Source organism: Oryctolagus cuniculus, chromosome 12 (assembly GCF_051225735.1).
Source record: "Oryctolagus cuniculus isolate XC-2025 breed Fujian yellow rabbit chromosome 12, ASM5122573v1, whole genome shotgun sequence".
NCBI classification, from domain to species: domain Eukaryota; kingdom Metazoa; phylum Chordata; class Mammalia; order Lagomorpha; family Leporidae; genus Oryctolagus; species Oryctolagus cuniculus.
In genome coordinates, this window is record NC_142878.1 from 86,424,655 (window position 1) to 86,446,056 (window position 21,402).

General features: G+C 43.1%; 1 protein-coding gene across 1 annotated transcript in view; it reads left to right on the plus strand.

Annotated features, from left to right (window-relative positions):
- RAB8B (RAB8B, member RAS oncogene family) overlaps positions 1 to 16,938 on the plus strand; it is an 85,442-nt gene extending 68,504 nt beyond the window's left edge. Inside the window, exons 3-8 of the mRNA XM_002718184.6 lie at positions 331 to 391; positions 6,693 to 6,770; positions 7,965 to 8,054; positions 9,287 to 9,352; positions 11,636 to 11,686; positions 12,666 to 16,938. Coding sequence (XP_002718230.3) covers positions 331 to 391; positions 6,693 to 6,770; positions 7,965 to 8,054; positions 9,287 to 9,352; positions 11,636 to 11,686; positions 12,666 to 12,758 — 439 coding nt within the window. The 3' untranslated portion in view covers positions 12,759 to 16,938. The remainder of the gene's footprint in view (positions 1 to 330; positions 392 to 6,692; positions 6,771 to 7,964; positions 8,055 to 9,286; positions 9,353 to 11,635; positions 11,687 to 12,665) is intronic.
- The last annotated feature ends 4,464 nt before the right edge of the window (positions 16,939 to 21,402 follow it).

The window sequence follows — 21,402 nt, forward strand, 5'->3', positions numbered from 1 at the left end:
AAGTCAGAGCTGTTCTGTAATCCCTCCCACGTGTGTTGGACTCGCAGACTCTGCCCCTTCCAACAGGGCTTGTGTGCTTTCCTGTTGCTGCTTTCAGCATCAAGGTCCAGGTTTCTCCCACAAGCATTGTGAGCTCCTGACAAGCTTCTGTGGCCCCCACCTCCCCCACCTCAGAGAGGCACGGTGGGCTCTCGTGTGTCACTGTCCCTTCCCCTGCGACCACTGCCCTGCAAGCAGACCAGAATTCCACGCCCCCCAGGGTAAGGCCTCTCCTCGGGTGATGTTGGTGATGACTATTAAAACCACTCTCTCCTTTGTTTCCAATTCTAGGGACACAGCCGGTCAGGAAAGGTTCCGAACAATCACCACAGCCTACTATAGAGGAGCCATGGTGAGTGCGGTTTAGGGTTTCATTCCTTTCTCCGGTGAAAAGTGAAACACGAATATGCATTTGCTCAGACCATAGGGTTCAAGCTGGGGTCTAGTACCAGGGAGAAAAGACTGGATTCTTTTCTTCTTTAATGTGAAAACAAGATATTGAAAGCATGGTGACTGTGTGCTTTGCCATTGGTCTTCCTGGTAATGATTGGGAGAGGAGCTTGTAGGTGTTTTGTTGAGAGGATGGCACAGTTTTTTGGCTTTCCCTTTCATCAGTATCTATGACAGTCTCAGCCCTCTCCAGCCCCTGGAACCCAGTACCCATTGCCTGCACCCTCTCATCATGGAGCCCTGCCACCATCACCCCTTACATCTTTCCACCTCCACAGCATCCACTGCTATGGCTCATCTCTGGAGTCTCTTTGACCAGGGTTGCCAGCTGCCCTGGGAGGATCTGAGAGTCTTTGAGGCTTAGAATCTGGTGGACCTTGACTGCCATACCAAGTCCTTCTTTGCCACATGCTGGCCTTAGAAATCACTAGAGAGTGTTGCTGCTCCTTTATCCCAGCTTCATCACTTGGTTATTTTTCACATGAAAACACTTCTTCATCTGGTCAACAGGTTTTATATTGTTTTTTGGCTCTGGGCAAGTCCCGTGTGGTACTGGGAGTACCATGGCAACTTGGAAGAGAACTGTGCAGAACCACACCTAGAATGTCAAGCGTAGACCGGGGCTTTGTCTCCGGCTTTTTGGCGTGAATTGTAATGAAACCTGGTCATGCAGAGAGTCTTTGAAGTTTGAACAGTTAGGGTTATGAGGCCCAGCCTGCTAACCTGCCAGGCTGTTGTATACCTGGGAGTGGTGCTAGGGTGACAGCTGACAAGGAAGATGGAATCTGAATTCATTATCATGCTGCCCTGTCCTCCTCCTCCACGTCACTTGCCCACCATTATTTGGGTATTGGCAACTCATCCCCACAAAAGACTGAGGGTTCATTTTCAAGGTGTGGCATCTTCCTGACCGTGTTCTCTGTATGTGTTCTCCATGCTGCGCTCTAGGGTGTGAAGGGTCATGATTCATGCTTAGACCGGAATCACAGGGAATGGACTTCCTGCATGTACCTGGAAGGTGCTTGTTTGTTTCTGGCTTGTGGCTCCCCAGGAAGGATTGTAGGGAATAAAAAGAACCTCTGAGCAGGGGTGATTTGGATTAGTCCACAGACAGTTCCGACTAGGGGTGTCTCAGTCCGCGAGGCTTTCTGCTGCCCAGCGCTGTGTTTGCATGCTGGGCGTGCTGCGTGACCCGTCTGCTGGCTTGCTTCCCCTAGCTGGTGGGGAAGAACACTTGCACTGTGGGAGCAAATGTGGCCCGTGAATGTCTCGCTCTGTTCATGGTGTGAGCAAAGAGGCTTGAGAATGGTCTTTTTCATTTATCTACTGCCTACCCTATCCCCACATTACTTTAAAAAGCTAGAAATTATTGCTCTTCTGGATAGCATTTTCTTACCCTTTAGGGATTTTTGTCCCCTCTGTTCTGCTGCATATAATGTCAATGTCTGACACATAGTAGATGTGGAAGGGGACCAGGCATTAGGCCTGCTTGAGATGCCCATATCCCTTATCATGGTACCTAGCTTCAAGTTCAGGCTCCACTTCTGATTTCAACTTCCTGCCACCCCTGTGGAATTGACTTCCCAGCTTCAGCCTGGCCCAACCTCAGCTGTTGGGGGCACTGGGGGAGTCAGTCAGAGGAACACAAGCTTGCTCTGGTTCTGTTTCTCTCTCCCTTTAAAAATAATTTTTAAACAATTTTTAAATGCTTCCTGAAGGGGTGAATTAGTGGAAAATTTTGGAACTGGACATGATTTAGGTGCATCTTTAGGATATCCTGCTCTGCTCAAGTTCTGAGCTCTCAGGTCATCTATTACAGTGGGATGTGACCCGTCTTGTTCTCACTGGAGCACCATTTTCAGTAAGTGGTGGTTTGGGCAGGTTCACTTCGGGTGGGTCAGGTGTGCAGCATGTTGCCCAGCACTGTGCTGGAGTTTTCCAGTGTGCTCTTTTTTCAAACACTGAGCGACATTTGCACAGATAGCAGTAATCCTGATAATCAGGTTTTGGGGAAAAATGATCATATCAATACATTGTCGACATTTCTCATAGACCAACGCCATCTTCTGAATTCCTGGTAGGCTGTTTTTGTTATAGATATACAAAGTGTTAACTGATGTACTTAATATGTATTTTTTTTTTTTTTGAAGATTTTTTATTTATTTGAGAGGCAGAGTTACAGAGAGAGGGAGAATCAGAGAGATCATCCATCCAGTGATTCACTCCCCAAATGGTTGCAACAGCTGGAGCGGGGCCAATCCAAAGCCCGGAGCCTGGAGCTTCTGCTGAGTCTTCCACATGGGTGCAGGGGCCTAAGCACTTGAGTCATCTTCCACTGCTTTCCCAGGCCATAGCAGAGAGCTGGATCGGAAGAGGAGCAGCTGGGACTAGAACTAGCGCCCATATGGGATGCCAGCACCACATGTAGAGGATTAACCTACTGCACCACAGTGTTGGCCCCTTCATTTGTATTTCCAACTGATTTGTAATATCAGTTACCTTACAAACATAGGAGACTGTCTAGTGATTTCTGTTATTGAAACCAAAGATAGAAATTATTAGTAGTTGCCATTTATTGAGTCTAACTTATGACCTGGGTTAATTCATTTATAAGTAGTATCTGTTACATCCTCAGAGCAATCCAGTGTGGAAGATATACTGTCCTCATTTTACAAAGGGGGAAATGGAGGGGCCAGCACTGTGGCATAGCAGGTAAAGCCGCCGCCTGCAGTGCCAGCATCCCATATGGGAGCCAGTTCGAGAACCGACTGCTCCACTTCTGATCCAGCTCTCTGCTATGGCCTGGGAAAGCAGTGGGAGATGGTCCAAGTCCTTGGGCCCCTGCACCCATGTGGGAGACCCGGAAGAAGCTCCTGGCTCCTGGCTTTGGATCGGCACAGCTCTGGCTGTTGCGGCCATCTGGGGAGTGAACCAGTGAATGGAGATCTCTCTCTCTGCTTCTGCCTCTCTCTAACTCTGGCTTTCAAATAGATAAATAAATCTTTTTAAAAAGGGGGGGAATGGACACTGAGAGGAATAAGATAACATCTCCAGGTTTTCTCATGGTGGGGCCTGAGTTAGCCAGCTTCTGGCTTCAGCACCTGTGCTCTTAAAACCACACGATGTTCACACTTTCTGCGCTAGGTGAAACCTCGTGCCAGACGTTGCATGTCAGTGACCAGGCTCGTTCAGACAGTCTAAGCCTCCCCTATAGGCATGTTCACAATCAAGCTGTTCACACCACTCAGCGGAAAGGAGTGTCCACAGTTATTTGGTTCATTTTAATATTATACTCAGCTAAACACTTTGAATCAAGAATTATTTGTAACATACTGTGATTTTTTTAAATGGCAGCTAAATACACAGTACATAAAATTTTATCTTTTTAACCATTTTGAGTATACAGTTGTCTACTTTAATTTAAAAAAAATTGTTTTCATCATGACAATTATAAAACCTGCTTTACAGTATATAGCCAAAGTGAAGCATTTGCATTTGAGGCTAGGAGCAGGAAGGATAGAGGAGAATATTGTTTGTCCATTTATGCAATATTTTCTTTTTCTGATCACAAAAAGGACACAGGTAGAACAGAAAACTTTGAAAATCCCAAAAATCCTACTAGCTTGAGAGATAACTTTGGTTAACATTTTATTTCCTGGATTTTTGGCTTTCATGTGTGTGTATTTTATGTGATTTGTATTTATTCAAGTTTATATTTTATATGAACCTACAGAGTTGAAAGCCAGACCCTGACAGGCACTGTCTACCATGCTAAGGAATTTTAATTTAATTCTGAGAGCAGCGGGGAGCAGTAAAGGGTTTTGAGTAGTGACGTGATCACTGGTACCCTCTGGGAAGTGGATTAGAAGAGGTTCAGAGTGAAAGATGTTGGCAGCAAGCCAGGCAGAGGTGGCTGATGCCAATCCGTGTGTGGAACTGTCGAGGTCGTCGTGTCTGCGGGACTGGGTTGGTTGGCTGTGGAGGGGAAGGTGACTCCCATGTGTCTGCTTGGGCTGGTTGGCTGGGATGTATCGCTCTTCACCCAAACAGTGATACAGGGGGATTAGGATATTTGAGAAGGATGAAGACAATGTCGCGTTGTACTTAGATGAGTTTGCAGTGACTGCCAGTGTCCTGACAGTGGTCTCCAAGGGGACCTTCTCGGACCCTTTCCCCTCAGAGCCGCACACTCTCGCCAAGCTGATTCTCATGCAGTCGGGCAGGCTCGGGGCCTTCCATGTCAGTGAGACATTCATCACCTTCCTGCTGTTTGCAGGCTCCTGGGTTCCCAGCCCCTTTGCCCAGCTGAAGTCTACTCAGTCCTCCGGGCTGGGCTTCAGTGTGTTTCCCCAGGAAAGCCCTCCCTGATCACTCTCGCCCCTCAGCTGGGTTAGATTTCTTCCCCAGCCTGTGTGTCCAGAGACCTCCATGCTTCATCACAGCATTTGCCAAGGTTGCAATTGTACTGATTTTTGTTTGTTTGTTTTAAAGATTTATTTATTTGAAAGGCAAAGTTATAGAGGCAGGGAGAGAGAGAGAGGTCGTGCATCCTCTGGTTCACTCCCCAAAAGGCTGCAACGGCCGGAGCTGAGCCAATCTGAGGTTCTTCCAGGTCTCCCATGTGGGTGCAGGGACCCAAGGACTTGGGCCATCTTCTACTGCTTTCCCAGGCCACAGCAGAGAGCTGGATCGGAAGAGGAGCAGCGGGATGCTGCTCCCATATGGGATGCCGGCACTGCAGGTGGTGGCTTCACTCAGTGTACCACAGCACTGGCCCCAGTTGCACTGTTTTCCTTGCTAACTCTCCATGAGAGGAAGAGACCTAGTCTGTTTTGTTCACCGTTGGTAGCACTTGGAATAGTATCAGAGGGGCCACCGCCTGCAGTGCCGGCATCCCATAGGGGTGCTGGTTCAAGACCCAGCTGCTCTGCTTCTGATCCAGCTCTCTGTTATGGCCTGAAAAAGCAATGGAAGGTGGCTCAAATCCTTGGGCCCCTGCACCAGGATGGGAGACCCAGAGGAAGCTCCTGGTTCTTGGCTTTGGATCAGCCCAGCTCTGGCCATTGTGACCCTTTGGGGAGTGAACCAGCAGATGTAAGATCTTTCTCTGCCTCTGCCTCTCTGTAATTCTACCTTCCAAATAAATAAATAAATCTTAAAAAAAAAATAAGAAATAGTGTCAGGCACATAGTAGGTGCTCACTAAATGTTTGTTGAATCACTGAATGGGCATTTACTACAGGGTACAGTCTGAGGAGATGGATTTTGAAATAGCTAGCATAGAACTATTAGCTGAAATATTTAGAAGGTAGTAGAGCTTTGTCTTTAAAAGTATGACAGTGGGGCTGGTGTTGTGGTGTAGCAGGTTAAGCCTCCACATGCAATGCCAGCATTCTAGATGGGCACTGGTTTGAGACCCAGATGCTCTACTTTCAATCCAGCTTCCTGCTGATGAGCCTGGGATACAGTGAAAGATAGCCCACATCCTTGGGCCCCTGTATCCACGTGGGAGACCCGGAAGAAGCTCTGGGCTCCTGGCATCAGCCTGGCCCAGCCCTGGCTGTTGTAGCCATTTGGGGAGTGAACCAGCAGGTGGAAGATCTCTCTGTCTCTGTCTCTCTTCCTGTCTCTGTAACTCTACCTTTCAAATGAGTAAAAAATAAATCTTAAAAAAAAGTACATTTTATTAAGCTAGTATAACGAATGCATTATCTTTGTTTGATTTACTTAGATAGTGACATTTTGATCAGCTTGTGTAAAAAGAAATAAGCAGTGTAGTCTCAATTTTAATAGAAGAACCAAGACAGTTTCCACTTGAAATAAACAAGTATATAATGGAAGCAGTTACCCTTCTCCTTCTCAGTGTTACCTCTGTTTTACTCAAACACCCTTTCAGCTCCCATTGGAGCAGATCCAGTTGATTGTTAATATGTGAGTTCAAGTAGAAAGAAAGGATATATCACCTTTACTCCTGTCACTAATTCATGGTGAAAATGTTAATAGAGTTGCTACTTGCTCATGGAGTAAGACCATGGAAGGATTTATTTTTGCTTCTCTGTGCTTTTCAAATTTATTTATGGACTCCTAAATACACAAAAAGTGACAAACGAAAGGCTTCTGGAAGGTAGGAATTGACATTATATACTTTTTACTTTAAATACACAAAATACTAAATTGAGGTTTGTTTGTTTTTTACCGTCACAGGGAATTATGCTGGTCTATGACATCACAAATGAAAAATCTTTTGACAATATTAAAAACTGGATCAGAAACATTGAAGAGGTATGTCCAGAAGAGAATGGTGGTCCTGGAGGAGTAGGGCATGGGCGGGTCTAGTCCTCTCTCCCTGAGGGGTTCCGTAAAGGGCTGGACCCTGGGTGCTGCCATCTGACCGCTGTGGGCAGGGTAGACAGAGAAGCAACTTCAATTTCATTTTAATTCAGACCTGATCTTAGACATTATTTAACCCAAGCCCCCATTTTACATACTGTGAAGCTGAGACCTAAAAGCAATGACTTTCCTATGCTCATACAGCGTTTAAAAAGGAGAAACAGGAGGCAGGTGTTCGGCCTAAAGGTTAAGATGCCCTTGTCCTGTATCAGTGCCTGGATCCGATGTCTGGCCCTGGCTCCCAATTCCGGCTTCCTGCCTATGCAGACCCTGGGAGACAACAGTTAACGTTGGGTCCCTGCCACCCACCTGGGAGTTCTGGGTTGAGTTTTCTTTCAGCTGCTGGCACCAGCCCTGGCCATTGTGGGCATGTAGGGAATGAACCAGTGGTTGGGGTGGTATGTCTCTCTCTCTACCTCTTGAATTAAAAAAAAAAAAAAAAAAAAAAAAAGGAGGGAGAGAGCAAGAAAGCCTGAGAATGACCCGGGAGTGAAATAATGGATTCCCAAGCTCATTCTGTCCCTCTCTGGTGTTTGACTAGGAAACATAAATCTGTACTCCAGAAACTTTTTGCCCTGTTAACATTTTCTCTGTGTTAGATATTCAAAATTTGTTTTAATCCCACAAAAATTAGTATTAAGTTTTTTAAATGTCTCTGACTCTGAAATAGCTTTACATGAGCAGATATCAACCCACATGAATTTATTTTCTAAGTGCTTTAGAATCCAGAATAGTTTCTGCATTGGGTCACTCAGTACCAAGTTTTTTTCTATCCTTGACCCAAACAAATATTTGGAAGTTTTACTGTGAGATAACAGTGTTTTGGTTCTGTTTGTTCATACAAAAACAGACATAAGAATGACTGCAAGGCCTTGGGAAGGGGTGTGCACAGGCTCTGGCGGCTCCACAACTGTAGCTTTTCCCTCTTCCATCCTTAAACCTTTCTCAGGATCAGGACTTGTGTTTAGTGAAAGATTATCTGTTTTCTTCTTACGTTCATTCGTGTTTCTGACAAGCTGGGATTTGTCTGTTGGCTACTGTGATTTTTCTCAGGCTGATTTTATAGCATATTATTTTTCCCTGCAGCATGCCTCTTCAGATGTTGAAAGAATGATCTTGGGTAACAAATGTGATATGAATGACAAAAGACAAGTGTCAAAAGAAAGAGGGGAGAAGGTAAATTTGAACTGAATGGGTAAAAGTTGGAGTCTATTCGCATCTGTTTTCTTAGTATTATTTATTTATTGATTTACGTTTCTAAAATATCTATGTTTTAATCCTTTAACATTGGATATCAACAACAAAAGGTATATACTCCAAACTTGAATGGTGTGAATTAGTATTCAAGATCCAACACCATACTGTGTGGCCATGACTCACCCCTAAAGAATTTGCTAATGTTTTCTGGAAGATACAGATTGGTTCTTTTTAAGATTCCTGCAGCTTAGAGTTCAGGCTGTTTCTTCCCAGTGTTTGGAAAATGTCCAGTTTTGAGGTTAAAGCAATTCATTCTCTTTGAAAAAAGTAATAGGATATTGAAGTTTCAATGCTAATCATTTTCCAGTTCATTTTTTTTTCTAAGAATATTCTTCTACACTTTAGATTTAGGCCAATTTCAGATGAACTCTTTGTAATAGATTAATCTATAGATGTATCTATAGATGTCACTTATAGTTCACTTATAGGCATTTCTCTGTTTTGTCTCCTGTTAAGTAATAGAGCTTATATACATACTTCTGTGTCATTTTCTAAATTAAATTTAGAGGTTTTACTTTTTAAATCTTGGGGTTTGGCTTTCACTGTGTGTGTGTGTGTGTGTGTGTTTTTTAAGTGATACCTGCAAAATGCTTCTTTTAAAAACTCTAATTGCAAAAATTTTACCCCTAGAATCATTCACTCAATTTTAGTATTCTAAATGACCTAGGGAACTCTTTGAGAAGTAGATGAGTTCACAGTTTGTCTTAATCAATAGAAATCAAAGCAATGACTACTTCAGTATTTAAGCTTTTGTTCTGTTATGGACCAATTCATTAACATGTGATTAAAGTCAGTGCAGTAACTGTGGAGCATTGTACTCTTGGAGCAGATAAGTGGGATAAATGAATCCTAAAGTAATGGTAGGGGTGGGTGTCTACCTCATAGTTTTCTTGTACTAAAAGTACAATAGCAAAAAGAGAAGTACTTAAAATTGTGTTTTAAATGAAAGTTGTTCCATTTTTCTTGTGATGGTTAGGCTAAGTAATGAAATTCCAAATATACTAGAAGAAAGCAGAGGGATTCACGAACCACAGGAACTCTGCAATATATACCCTCCCTTTGATACTTCGAAAAAACCTAAAAAATAACAATAATGTTGTATACATTCAAGCAGCTTTTATTGATTGTAAACATTTCTGTTTGCCTTTCAGTTAGCAATTGACTATGGAATTAAATTCCTGGAGACAAGTGCGAAATCCAGCACAAATGTAGAAGAGGTAAGAAGGAGCCTGTGTTCCTGCAGCTCTCAAGGCCTTGGGATTTTTCCGGCCTAGTGAAAACCTTCTGCTGACCCACCTCTGATTCATGTGGTTATCAAAGTTCTGACTTCTGTGTTGAATTTTTCACACCCAGCCTCCACATGGGTTACTTAGATTGCTCAATTACAGTTCACTGAACGGAAGATGAAAGTTCCATTGAAATGCAGTTTTGCCCTTTGTTGGAGAAGCTGCAAATCCTGCAGCAGCAGGCCAGGCGGTATCTGCCACCTCGTCCTAACCTGCAGCAGAGCCTTTCAGTTCACCTCGAGTTTCGAGAGAGAGAGAGAGAGAGAGAAAGAGAGAGAGAGAGAGAGAGAATTAAATTGTTAGCTAATTGCACAGATGCTTTTAGTGTACACACTGCAAGTAGATTAAGCATGATAATGTGTTGGACCACAGTGACATTCACTAGAAATTGTTTATCAGAGGGCAACTTTAATAAATTTTCATTAAGTTAGCAGTTAAAGAAAACCAAATTATCTGAAGTCTTCTAAGAATGGGTTTTTTCCACCAGGGGCAAATTTTACAATATCTGCATTTTTAAAAAACATTTTAAAAATGATCATAAAAAGAACACACATAATATGTGTTGATACTGGTAATTCACTTAACACTGATGATGGTGTCATAAACATTTGATTTCTCAGGCCATTCCTGTTCGTCGTAACAGGATGGCTAAAAACTGAGACTTAAGTGATTTTATTGGCCAGTAGACACGGCTTAGAACTTTTGCTTGTTTAAATAACACTTTTTTTTCCTGGTTTGCTCATGGGTATTAGGAAACAGGAAGCATCTACTGACTGATTTACACAAGTGCAGATGAGCAGAAAAATGCTTCCTTCTGCTTACTGGACAGGATTTCCCTCCCTGAGGGGCCTCTTCAGTTAGCTTGAACGGTGGGGGGAAGCACAGCTCGCTACGGGAGGGCTGCTTCTGCAGTTACCGCTGGGCCCTGGGATAAAGGAGCAGGCCTAGCATGTGCACCCTGATCACAGCTGTGGCTTAGGGAGCATAAAGTTATGGAAGTGTAAACCCAGGAGCTGCCTGTGCTATGTATTCTAGCCAGCCATTATTAGGGATGGTAGGAATTTTCCTAGAGCTTGAAGTCAGTGTGGCTACCTCCTAAACACGGGGATGGGCTAACGTAGAAGCTTAGATGTGTAGGTGACCAGCGCGACAGTGGGGTTCTGACAGTGGGTGACGGCAGTGGTTATCCTCTTACTTCTATTTAATTGGATTGGAAATTGTCCTTTTCCTACACAGTTTTTGGGGGGCTCAGGATATTTGAAAACAGAGGCCAACATTAACAGTGGGTTAGTGTGGAGACAACTGACAGAGTTTTTTTCTTTTTTATAAATATTTATTATTATTATTATTTATTTGAAAGTCAGAGTTACAGAGAGAGAGAGGGGGATCTTCCAAGTGGTTCACTTCCCAGATGCCCATAACAGCCGGGGCTGGGCCAGGCTGAAGCCCAGATTCCGGAGCCTCTTCCAGGGTTGTGGGTGCAGGGGCCCAAGCATGTGGTCCAACTTCCACTGCTTTCCCAGGCACTTTAGCAGGGACCTGGATTGGAAGTGGAGCAGCCAGGTCTTGAACTGGCACTCATATAGAATGCTGGCATTGACTTTACTGGCTGTGCCACAACACCAGCCCCATGAGGCTCTGTGGTAACACAGTAAAGTGATAATAGATTTAAAGAATATTTGGTTGGGCCGGGAGAGACTGTGGATAACCAGATTTTTCCTGCTTCCATTTGAACTGATTTCCATGCTGGGGGATTCAGCTGAGCTGCAGAAGCTCGCTGTGTATACTCAGGTGTAAGAGTGAGGAAGTTTGAAGAGGAGGTCAGAAGTAAAAGGTAGAGATTGTTGGGTAGACGTTTTAGGGTAGCACATAACCATTCATTTCCTCTGCCCGGTTCTTTGTGTACTGAGGCAGCCTCAGATAACTCAGCACGTGTCATAATGGGATCGAGTGCCAGAGAGCCCATGAAGGAGATATCTGATGAATGAATGAATCGTGGGTTGATAACATTGGGAAATGTTTATGATGTCATTGAAAAAGAGCATATAGCATGCATGTGCATACCATAATTACAGTTACGTCCTTTTGTCAGTGAAAACCTTTGAAGTAGTGTGTTTATGATGAGATAATGAAAAATGTATTTTAAGATGTTACTAATGAAATGTGTAATAGTAGCATAAATATGTAATAATGAAATTTTTGTTTTACTTGTAGGCATTTTTTACACTAGCACGAGATATAATGACAAAACTCAACAGAAAAATGGTTAGTATCATGATTTTTATTTCCATTGCTCTGTTTTCTTTGGCATTTGATCGAAGGATAGGCCTGATTGTAATATTTCACATTAAACTCACTTTTTCCTTACTAACATATTCATCTGATCGAACTTCGATTCTTCTCTTTCTTCAGGATTCTGGTTTTTCAGCTGAAGCTGTTTTCAGTCTTTATCTTGCTCCCAAAGTGGCTTTTCATTGCCTTTAGATCAGAACAATGGAAATAGCAACGGCATATAAATTACATTCTTTTAAAGATTCATTCATTTATTTATTTGAAAGAGTTACACAGAGGAAGAGACAGAGATCTTCCATCTGCTAGTTCACTCCCCAAATGGCCACAACGGCTGGGGCTGGGCCAGGCCGAAGCCAGGAGGCAGGAGTGCAGGGGCTGAAGGGCTTGGGCCTTCTAACGCTGCTTTCCCAGGCCATTAGCAGGGAACTGGATCAGAAGTGGAGCAGTCAGGATTCGAACCAGCACACTTATGGGATGCTGGTGTCACAGGTAGTGGTTTTACCTGTTACGCCTCATCACTGGCCCTACAAATTACATTTTGGCCATAAAATTATCTAGTTTCATTTTCAGCAAACTTCAAAACAAACTTTGAAAATTGGTTTTCAGTCCTGAATATAATTGTATAATTCTCCTTACCCCTAAAAGGAGTACCCGTTTCAGTGTCTTAGCACTGTTTCCATCATTACCCTTGAAGCTTTACCCACCATTCATTGTAATTTCTTTTAACTGGAAATAGGAGCTTCCTGCCTAATACATTGTTAACATAGCCAGTGCTATCCGAAGAACAGTTTGCTCAGTGGAGCCCAACCAGTTCCCTTTCTAATAGAAGTATTTCGGTGAATATATCTGTTTCCATAGAATGCACGCTACCCATGGTATGGTTTGTCATTTTTATTTTGTAGGTAACCGTGAAACTTTTATTTCCCTGCTAATGGCATCTTCTCAATTTCAGAATGACAGCAATTCTTCAGGGGCAGGCGGACCAGTGAAAATCACAGAAAACCGGTCAAAGAAGACCAGTTTCTTCCGTTGCTCGCTGCTTTGATGAACTCTGTCTGAGAGACTGCAGCGTGCCCGGAGGGCCCCCTCCTGCTTCTCCGAAAGCACAGGTCACCCAGCCTCAGAATCACACCGCCCGGCTGCTGCTGAGAGCACTGCTGAACTCGGACCTCTGCCGCAGAAGGCCCAGTGGAGTCCAGCCTCCCGGCCTCACAAAAGAACAGGCTCGTTTTTTCTTTCAAACATGGAAGCAATGACTTGGAGACACAAGCAGGACCTAACTTGTTTTTCCTTTGTTTTCCTGCCTGTTGCAGAAGCTGCTATCTTTCTTTTTCACTTTGCACACAGTGTTACTCTCTCCCTTCTACAGCACAATCTCAGACTCATTTTTGCACACTTTTGTGTCCTTAAGTCGATGGATTTGTACATTTGGGGGTCGTTAAAAAAAAGACAGGACATTTAAAGCAGAGGCTAATGTACTAAAATTAAAGGACATGTGGTCTGGTTTCTAAGGCCAAATGTTACTGCATTGGTACCATTTTATTTAAGGGGTTTGATTTGTGATTTTATTAAGTAAAGATCATTAAGTCATGACAAAACCTATTTTAAAAATTCATAAAAATGCCCACGGTGTCTTCACCTCTTCAGATTATGTAGAGCTTTGCCTCATTCTTGACCTTTTTCCCAGAGTCCAGATAGCTCCAAGAATCACTCTTTAAATTGATTACCTCTGCCTAATCTGTGGAAACCACAGTGGGAAATCACTATATTCTCACTTTTCCTGGGGTTTGTATTTGCTCTTCTTTCCTATGTTTGACTTAACTGTGATTCCTCGGTGATCTGAAACTGAACATATTCTAACATTGCTGTATTTTTCCTTGTGAATTTCTTGAGCTGAAATTTGACAGAGAGACGCCCCATCTAGGATTTCACTTCAGCATCTCACTGCGATTGTGTCACATGAGGACTTGTAATATATTTTTTCTTAGCTTCATCCCTTAGCTTGATGATTGAGCTGAGATACCCAGTTCCCACCATAATCCCTATCCACGAGAGTTAGTGAAAGTTAGATTGAGATTTTAGTTTGCAGAAAGCTTGCCTACACAGAGATTAACTTGTTGATATAAATTTAACAGAGATAACTCTTGGTAATGGTGAAAATAATGATTTGGGATTCTTTTTTTTGGGCGGGGGGAAGGGTTGTTAATAAAAGTGAATAGATCTAGTGCAGCCTGTAGAAAAAGTCTTGCCTTTTCATTAGAGAAAATATGGTCAAGGTTTCAGTTTTAAAACAGTTGTTTTCAAATGTTTGAATGCAGTTCCATCTGTTTAGGCTGATTGTTATAGAACTTGGTCTGGTCATTTGGGCCAAAGCCAATCAAAAGCTTAGTTGCCTTTCTTACCAAACACTGGTACTTGTATGCCTTTCATAGGTGAAACCATCACATAAAAAAGGTAGTGTTTAGTGTATGTGCCAAATTCAGATCATGATGTCACTGCTGTTATTTTAGCCTTTGGTGTCATAACACAGAAGGGGATAATTAAGAGGGGATTAGGGAAATGAGTACTGTTAATAAATATTCTTCCTGTGTATGTCTACAAAGGCTTCTATCACGCCTGATAGTTAAGAATGGGAGATGGGAATGGAATGGGTTGGCTGTTACCACAGAGAATTCTGCTTCAAAGTAAGCTACACTGTTGGAGTACGACGGTCAACCTGCAGTACTTCTTTGACAAGGCAGGAAGACTTTAGTGGCTACAGATGGTAGACCAGTGCTGTTTTGTGGATGCACTGTACTACTGGTAACAATTTCAGCTTCCTTGATTTTTCTTTTTGTTGTTACCTAAAAGCTTAAAGTCACCTTTTGCTGTCCCAATATAATGAGTAGATCCATGATTAAAAATTGACTGTAGGTCTACCATCTTCAAATTAGATATCTTTTGGAAAAAGAAAAGTAATTTCTTAGAAACATCTTAAATTGACTGATTTTCTCAAAAAAAAAAATCCAAGCAGTTAAGCTTTCTCGATGGTAACAAAGTACTTTCTAAAAGGCAAGTGATATGACACCATGTATGAATGTAATTCTCTTAGTAATTTACCTCTTGACTATTTGGTGTCTTAACACTTTGGTTTATATCTCAGGGGTTGTCTGCAAACCAAAACTGACATATTCTGTGGTCAGCTTTTTTTTTTTTTTTTTTTAACAGAATACTTTGCTTTTGTTCTGTCTCTTCTTTCTTCTTTCGCCTTATATGGGTTAATAACTAGTCTCCATGAACTTCCCTTTGAAAGAGCCTGAAAAGTTAGCTGAGTCTGAAAGTGCTCTTTGAAGTAGCAGTGAATTGGGAGTATATGCTCTGTTATATAGAAATAAATTGTCCTTGCTATTTTCTTACATTTAGCTTTGCTAAATTGTATATAATTTGAGCTAAGACCATAGGAAATCCCCTTTCTGCATGATAAAATGACCCAATAAATATTCCACTTTGCTTAATAATGTACATATATATGGTGCATTATTTTTTCTATTTGTAGATGAATTTAGTGACAGATAATTGTCTGTTCCCTGCTGAAACGGATGAAATCTGGGTTTTTTTTTTGGTGAAGATTTTTGTGGTCTTTGGGAGAAGGTACATCAAGACTCGTGCAGCTGGATGAGTGGCTCAGTGGCTTCACTTGAACACCAGCGTCTGACTGGCAATGATGAGCGGGCTAGACCTTCTCCAGAGGAGTCTGAGGGGATCAGGCAGCGAAATGTGCTGTAACCAAGTAGCATGCAAAGCGGTTGATTGTAAACTGTTTCACTGGGAACTTATTTTAGCTATATTTTACTTCCGACAGATTATGATGAAATAATCCACCTGGGCATCAGTTAGTAGGTGCCACAGGGTTTCTTACTCTTTACATGAGCATTTTGTGCAGTCTTTGTTATAAATTTTCAGAAGACTATACTCTTTACTTTGAAGGACTATTTTTTAATTATACCTCATTTAGCTAACTAGTATTCTAATACCTGGTAGAAAACAGTGAGCCAGCCTTTACGCATCCAACAGAATTTTCGATGATGTGTTTTGTTTTGAACTGAAGGCATCTTTGGGAAAGGTGGGTGGTATTTTAGATTAGAATAGAACATACATGTCATATTCAATATAGAAAAAAATAAAAAAGTATTATCTCCCTGTCAACATTAATATAATTAGCTGTGCAATATAGTTGAGATTCCACTTTACAGGTTCTGAATGCCAAGATTCTATTTTAAGGCCTAGAACGGTTTTCCTGTGATCTATAAGTGATACATGTAAGCATTCTTTTCAAGTTCATGATTTAGATTCTTTTATAAACTTAGTTTCTTAATCTTTAAAGATGAGCTTCTAAGCTTAAAATTGTAGAACCCACATTTCATTATGTTGCTTTCCTGATCTCAGATTTTAAGCACTCATTTTTGCAATCAGGTTTTTTAGATTTTTTTTTTAACAAAAACCACATTTCTTTTTCCTTCTTGTTACATCCAAAGGGAGGAGGTGGAAAGGAATGTCTAAAAATGAAATCCCTTGAATTGGAGGGACCTAGAGGGATAGGATATGCTAATAAAAGTTAAAATTCTAGTAAAATTTTACAATAGAATCAATGTCTTTTTTTAGACTAATAAAATTAGTGTTGTACACTCTGAAAAACATCTAAATGAAATGTACAGAGATGAAAACTAGCAAGCAGTTATTTTTGAGATATTTTCAGGTTTTATTCCATTTCTTGAAATGTCTGTGCCATATGCAATTGCATTTCCTGTTGCCAAGAACTAATAGAACTTCTTATTTCATATTCTTACCTTTTTTAAAAATGTGAATTTAATTGTAGTTCATGCCTCTGGCCTTATAGTTGGGTTCTATTGTGTGTGTTTGCAGTAGACACTGCAGCTCCTTTAATGCAAAATACCCTAAACTATTTGAATAAAATTATGTCCTGATTGGGAAATATCTAGTTTTCCCATAAAATTATCCTGCTGTGTATGTATGTTAAAACATATTTTATTTTTTCTCCAATGGCTTAATGTGAAAAGTTCCTGCGGATAAAGTAGACCTGTCATGTGGTTAATCTTGTTTAAGCCAATTCATTAACTGTGTACTGATACTGATGCTGTGTTTTTAAAAAAAAATGTGGATTTTATTCCAGGTGAATTTTTTTTATAATAATGTTCATCTAAAATAAAAAGTACATAATGAAAATAGTCACGCCTCTGAAGTAGATTGTGCATTTTTAAAAAGCTTCTGCAAATTTGCTAGGTGTGTGATTCAAATCATGATAGACTTGAGACCTTTTAGCACTTAATATCGGAGCCAGCGTTGTCTAAACACTGAGAAACACAGCGGGATCTCCTGCCATCCTGCGTCAGAATACTTGAGATGATTCTTCTGTAGAACCTGTAACGTTCAGTTGAGCGTCCTCCGCTTCTCAGGCCTTGCAGGTTTAGTTCCCATTGTTCTCTCTTGGAAAGAGCACGGTTTGATGACGCCCGTCTTGCAGCGCTGTGCGTGTTCTCTTTGCTGGTCTTTCCCACTCGCCCCGCAGTCATTTCAGGCCTTCCCTCTTCTCCAGGGACCAAGCTCGTCCCTTCACGCCGCGTGGGCAGACCTTTCACCTCCCACTTCCCCGGGAAACCATCTCCAAGCGTGGTCGGCTGCTCTCCCTCCCTCATCTCCGTGTCCCTGCGTCCCCCCTTCCCCTCCGAGCAGAGACGCTCCTCCTCCTCCAGGCTTCTCTGCCTCGGCTCTGAAGCCATCCTCCCACTCCTAACCTGCTTGTCAGCGGACTCACAACTGTTTCTCCCTGTACCTTAAAACGCGCACCCTGTCTTAGCCCTTTCCCCAGCGTCCCGGCACCCTGAGCCCCTCCCCTTTGGCCATGTTCTCTCCTCCTCCTCCCGTTCCCCCTCATCCTCCAGACCCAGCTGCGCCACTTCCAATCCAACTCTCTGCTGTGGCCTGGGAAAGCAGTGGAAGATGGCCCCTGCACCCATGTGGGAGGCCTTAAGAAGCTCCTGGCTCCTGGCTTCGGATCGGCACAGCTCCGCCTGTTGCAGCCATGTGGGGAGTGAACCAACCGATGGAAGATTCTTACTCTCTCTGCCTCTGCCTCTCTCTAACTCCACCTTTCAAGTAAATAAATCAATCTTAAAAAAAAAAAAAAGGTTTGAGGTAAATTTGTAAATGCCTCAGAGAGAAGCTTCATTACCTGGTCTTCATTCTGGTCTTTACCTTACACTATTTTAACCTTTATTAAATAAAGAAGAATTCCCTTTAAGTAGATTAATCACCCAGAATGCTGTTTAGATATTAATGAATTGGCTAAATCCTCTCTCCCCATTTGTATTTCCTACCCTCAAGATTTAAGTTTTCTATTATTAAGTGCTTCAGGGATATTTAAGAATACCACATAGCAAATTACATAAATAAACCATGATTAAATAATAATATATGTATATATTTACCTTTCTCAGGTAAATGTTGAATGATGACATGAAAGAAAAATAGGAATTGCTGTATTATGAATAGTAACTGCTAAATATACAATCTAGGTTTTTGTTCTTAAATTTTCACAGAAACAAATATTTCATGTAAATAGCTACAGGAGTCTAAAATTATCAAACTGGCCTCAGGCCTCAGTTGAGGCAGCTGGATCTGGCAGCAGGAGGCCTGAAGTAGAAACCAAGACTCCCTTCTCCCAGGTTTCTGGTGCTGGCTAAAGGGCACTCACCTCCCTTGTCTAGCCTTTTTTCCTGACCTGTTTGCTCTTTTTCTTTAATTATTATTGTGATATTGGATGATCCCTTAGTCATTTCCCAGCTCTAAAATTCTATGCAGGGATGGGAGCTGTGGCACAGTGGGTTAAGCCGCTGTTGTAAGGCCCATTATTCCTTACCAGAGTGCTTGGTTCAAATCCCAGCAACTCCGCTTCCAATCAGGCCTCCTGCTAATGCACAGCTTGGCAGGCAGTGAATGATGGCCCAGTGCTTGGACCCCTGCAACCCATCTGGAAGACCAAGATGAAGTTCCTGACTCCTGGCTGTGGCTTGGCCCAGCTCTGGCTATCGCAGGCATTCGGACAGGAGATTCTGTCTCTCTTGTCACTCTGCCTTTCTTTCTTTAAAAAATAAGTAAATAGGCCGGCGCCGCGGCTCACTAGGCTAATCCTCCGCCTAGCGGCGCCGGCACACCGGGTTCTAGTCCCAGTCGGGGCGCCGGATTCTGTCCCGGTTGCCCCTCTTCCAGGCCAGCCCTCTGCTGTGGCCCGGGAGTGCAGTGGAGGATGGCCCAGGTGCTTGGGCCCTGCACCCCATGGGAGACCAGGAAAAAGCACCTGGCTCCTGGCTCCTGCCACCGGATTGGCGCCGTGAGCCGGCCGCGGCAGCCATTGGAGGGTGAACCAACAGCAAAGGAAGACCTTTCTCTCTGTCTCTCTCTCTCACTGTCCACTCTGCCTGTCCAAAAAAAAAAAAAAAAAAAAAAGTAAATAAAATTCTATGAAACACAGGTAATGTCTCTAATGTAAACCACTGGATATTCTACTTTTACTGACTAATTTGTCTCTCTGATGTCTAAATGAGACTATTTCTTTTTGAATCAACTTCTTGGCTGTATCTAAAGGCTTCTTCTGAGCATTTAGTGCAGGGCTTAAGACTCCCCTTGGAATGCCTACATCCTATATCATGGTACCTAGTTTTGAGTCCTGGCGCCATTCTGGATTCCAGCTTCCTGCTCATGTACACCCTGGGAGGTAACAATGGGGGCGATGACTCAAGTAGTTCAATCCCTGCCACCCACGTGGGAGCCCCAAATTGAATTCTTGGCTCCTGGCTTCAGCCTGGCCCAGCACTGGCTGTTGTGGACATTTGAGGAGTGCATCAGTGGATGGCCGTTCTCACTCTCTCTGTTTCTTGTCGCTCCCCCTCTTCGCGGAGGAACGACACAGGACCCTGCGCTGTTCTTTTGTCTGCTCATCCCTTCCCAGGTTTGCTGCTGGTTCTTCCCGGGTTAGCTACCATCCCTTCCACCTCCGTGGAAGGGCAGTTCCCCCTGCCACTTTCCCCACTTCCGCAGGGGAGCGGCACACCACCGGCCAGCTCTCTTGGGGGCTGCTCAGGTGTTCCTTCAGATAGATGTTCCCCTTAGATGTTCCTGGTGCATGTTGTCTCTCTCCTCCTTTATAGTCCTCTTCCACCAATCCCAACTCTGCTACCCACACGCCGAGTACGCTGCTCTCCTCCAATCAGGAGCAGGTCCTACAGTTTATTGGTTGAACTGGAGGCAGCTGTGTAGAAGCTGTTTACTCCTCTCCCAGCACCATATTGTGGGAGAGCAGATGCATAGAATAAGTCTTAATTCCAGTAACTTAGTCTAGTCTGAGTTGCTCCCCACAGTTTCTCTGCCTTTCAAATAAAATAAATAACTTAAAAGGCTTCTTTGACCATGAATACTTATAATAAAGCAATGAGTTTGTTAAGTAATATAAGCATTTATCTGATTTCTTATGACTGCTTTTTCTTCTTCTTGCATTACCTTAAGAAAGCTCAGCAGTGAGTCTTGTTTGCCAGCTGCAGCTGTATTTCTGTTAGAGCACGGAGTTACGTCCTGGCTCTCCAGTTTGGAAGTGTTGGATTCTCATGCCAGGCCATCAACAATGCCAGAGCTTGGTAAGACCTGGATCCTCAGATTGACTTCCACGGGGCCGGAAGCTTCACGCTGACCTTCCTCGTATTGCCCCACAGGGTGAACCCATCACTTGCTACTAAGCGCTGGGAAGCGTCTTCCTCTATCTGTGTCCTCCTCCATTGGGGTTCTGTCTCTCCTCCCACCCCACTTTCTCATCACACATTCATTGGAGAATACTTTGCAGATTGGCTTTGCCCCCATGCTAGGGTCCCTAATGATCTCTTTATGGCTAAATCCCGTAGACATATTTCACTGGTACCTTATTGAACCCCTCAACAGTCCTTGCTTCTGAAGTGTGCTTTCCCCTGGGCTTCTGCCACGCAACATTCTCCTGGTTTCCTTGCTACCCTCCTGACCTCTATCTTCCACTTTATTTGAGGTTCTGCTTCTCACGCCTTGAATGTCAGTGTCCTGGCACAGGCCCTGTTCTCACTTTCCGGACTCTTACACGATTCTACCCACTATCCAGGTTCCCTGTGTATGAAGAGTTTCAATTATAGATAGATCTTTCCTGATCCTGTATATATCAGTTGTGGAGTGAACACCTCCATGTGGAGTCCTATGAGCACCTAAATCACACGGCATCCAAAAGGGTACTTGTGATCATGGCTGCTTCCCATATTCTCTCCTCCTCCTGTCTCCATAGTAACCACTCAAGCCAGACATCTCGAAGTCATCTTCCCACTCTCTCCATGTAGCTCATCAGTCACAACATTCTGTTTGTACAATTCCTAAGTCTCTCTTAAATGTATCTGCTTCTCTCTAGACTATTTCTCATATTCAGGCCACCATCATCCCCTGCCTTTATCATGCCAAGGACCTCAAGGACCTCCTACTTGGAATCCCATTTTTCATATCTCTACTGAGTGGGTCTGATCACATGATTTCCCTGATGGAAACTTTTGGTAAACTCTAAAATCCATAAAACTGTTGCTAAAGCCCTTAGTGATCGGGCCCCTTCTGGCTCCTACTGGCCTTTCCAG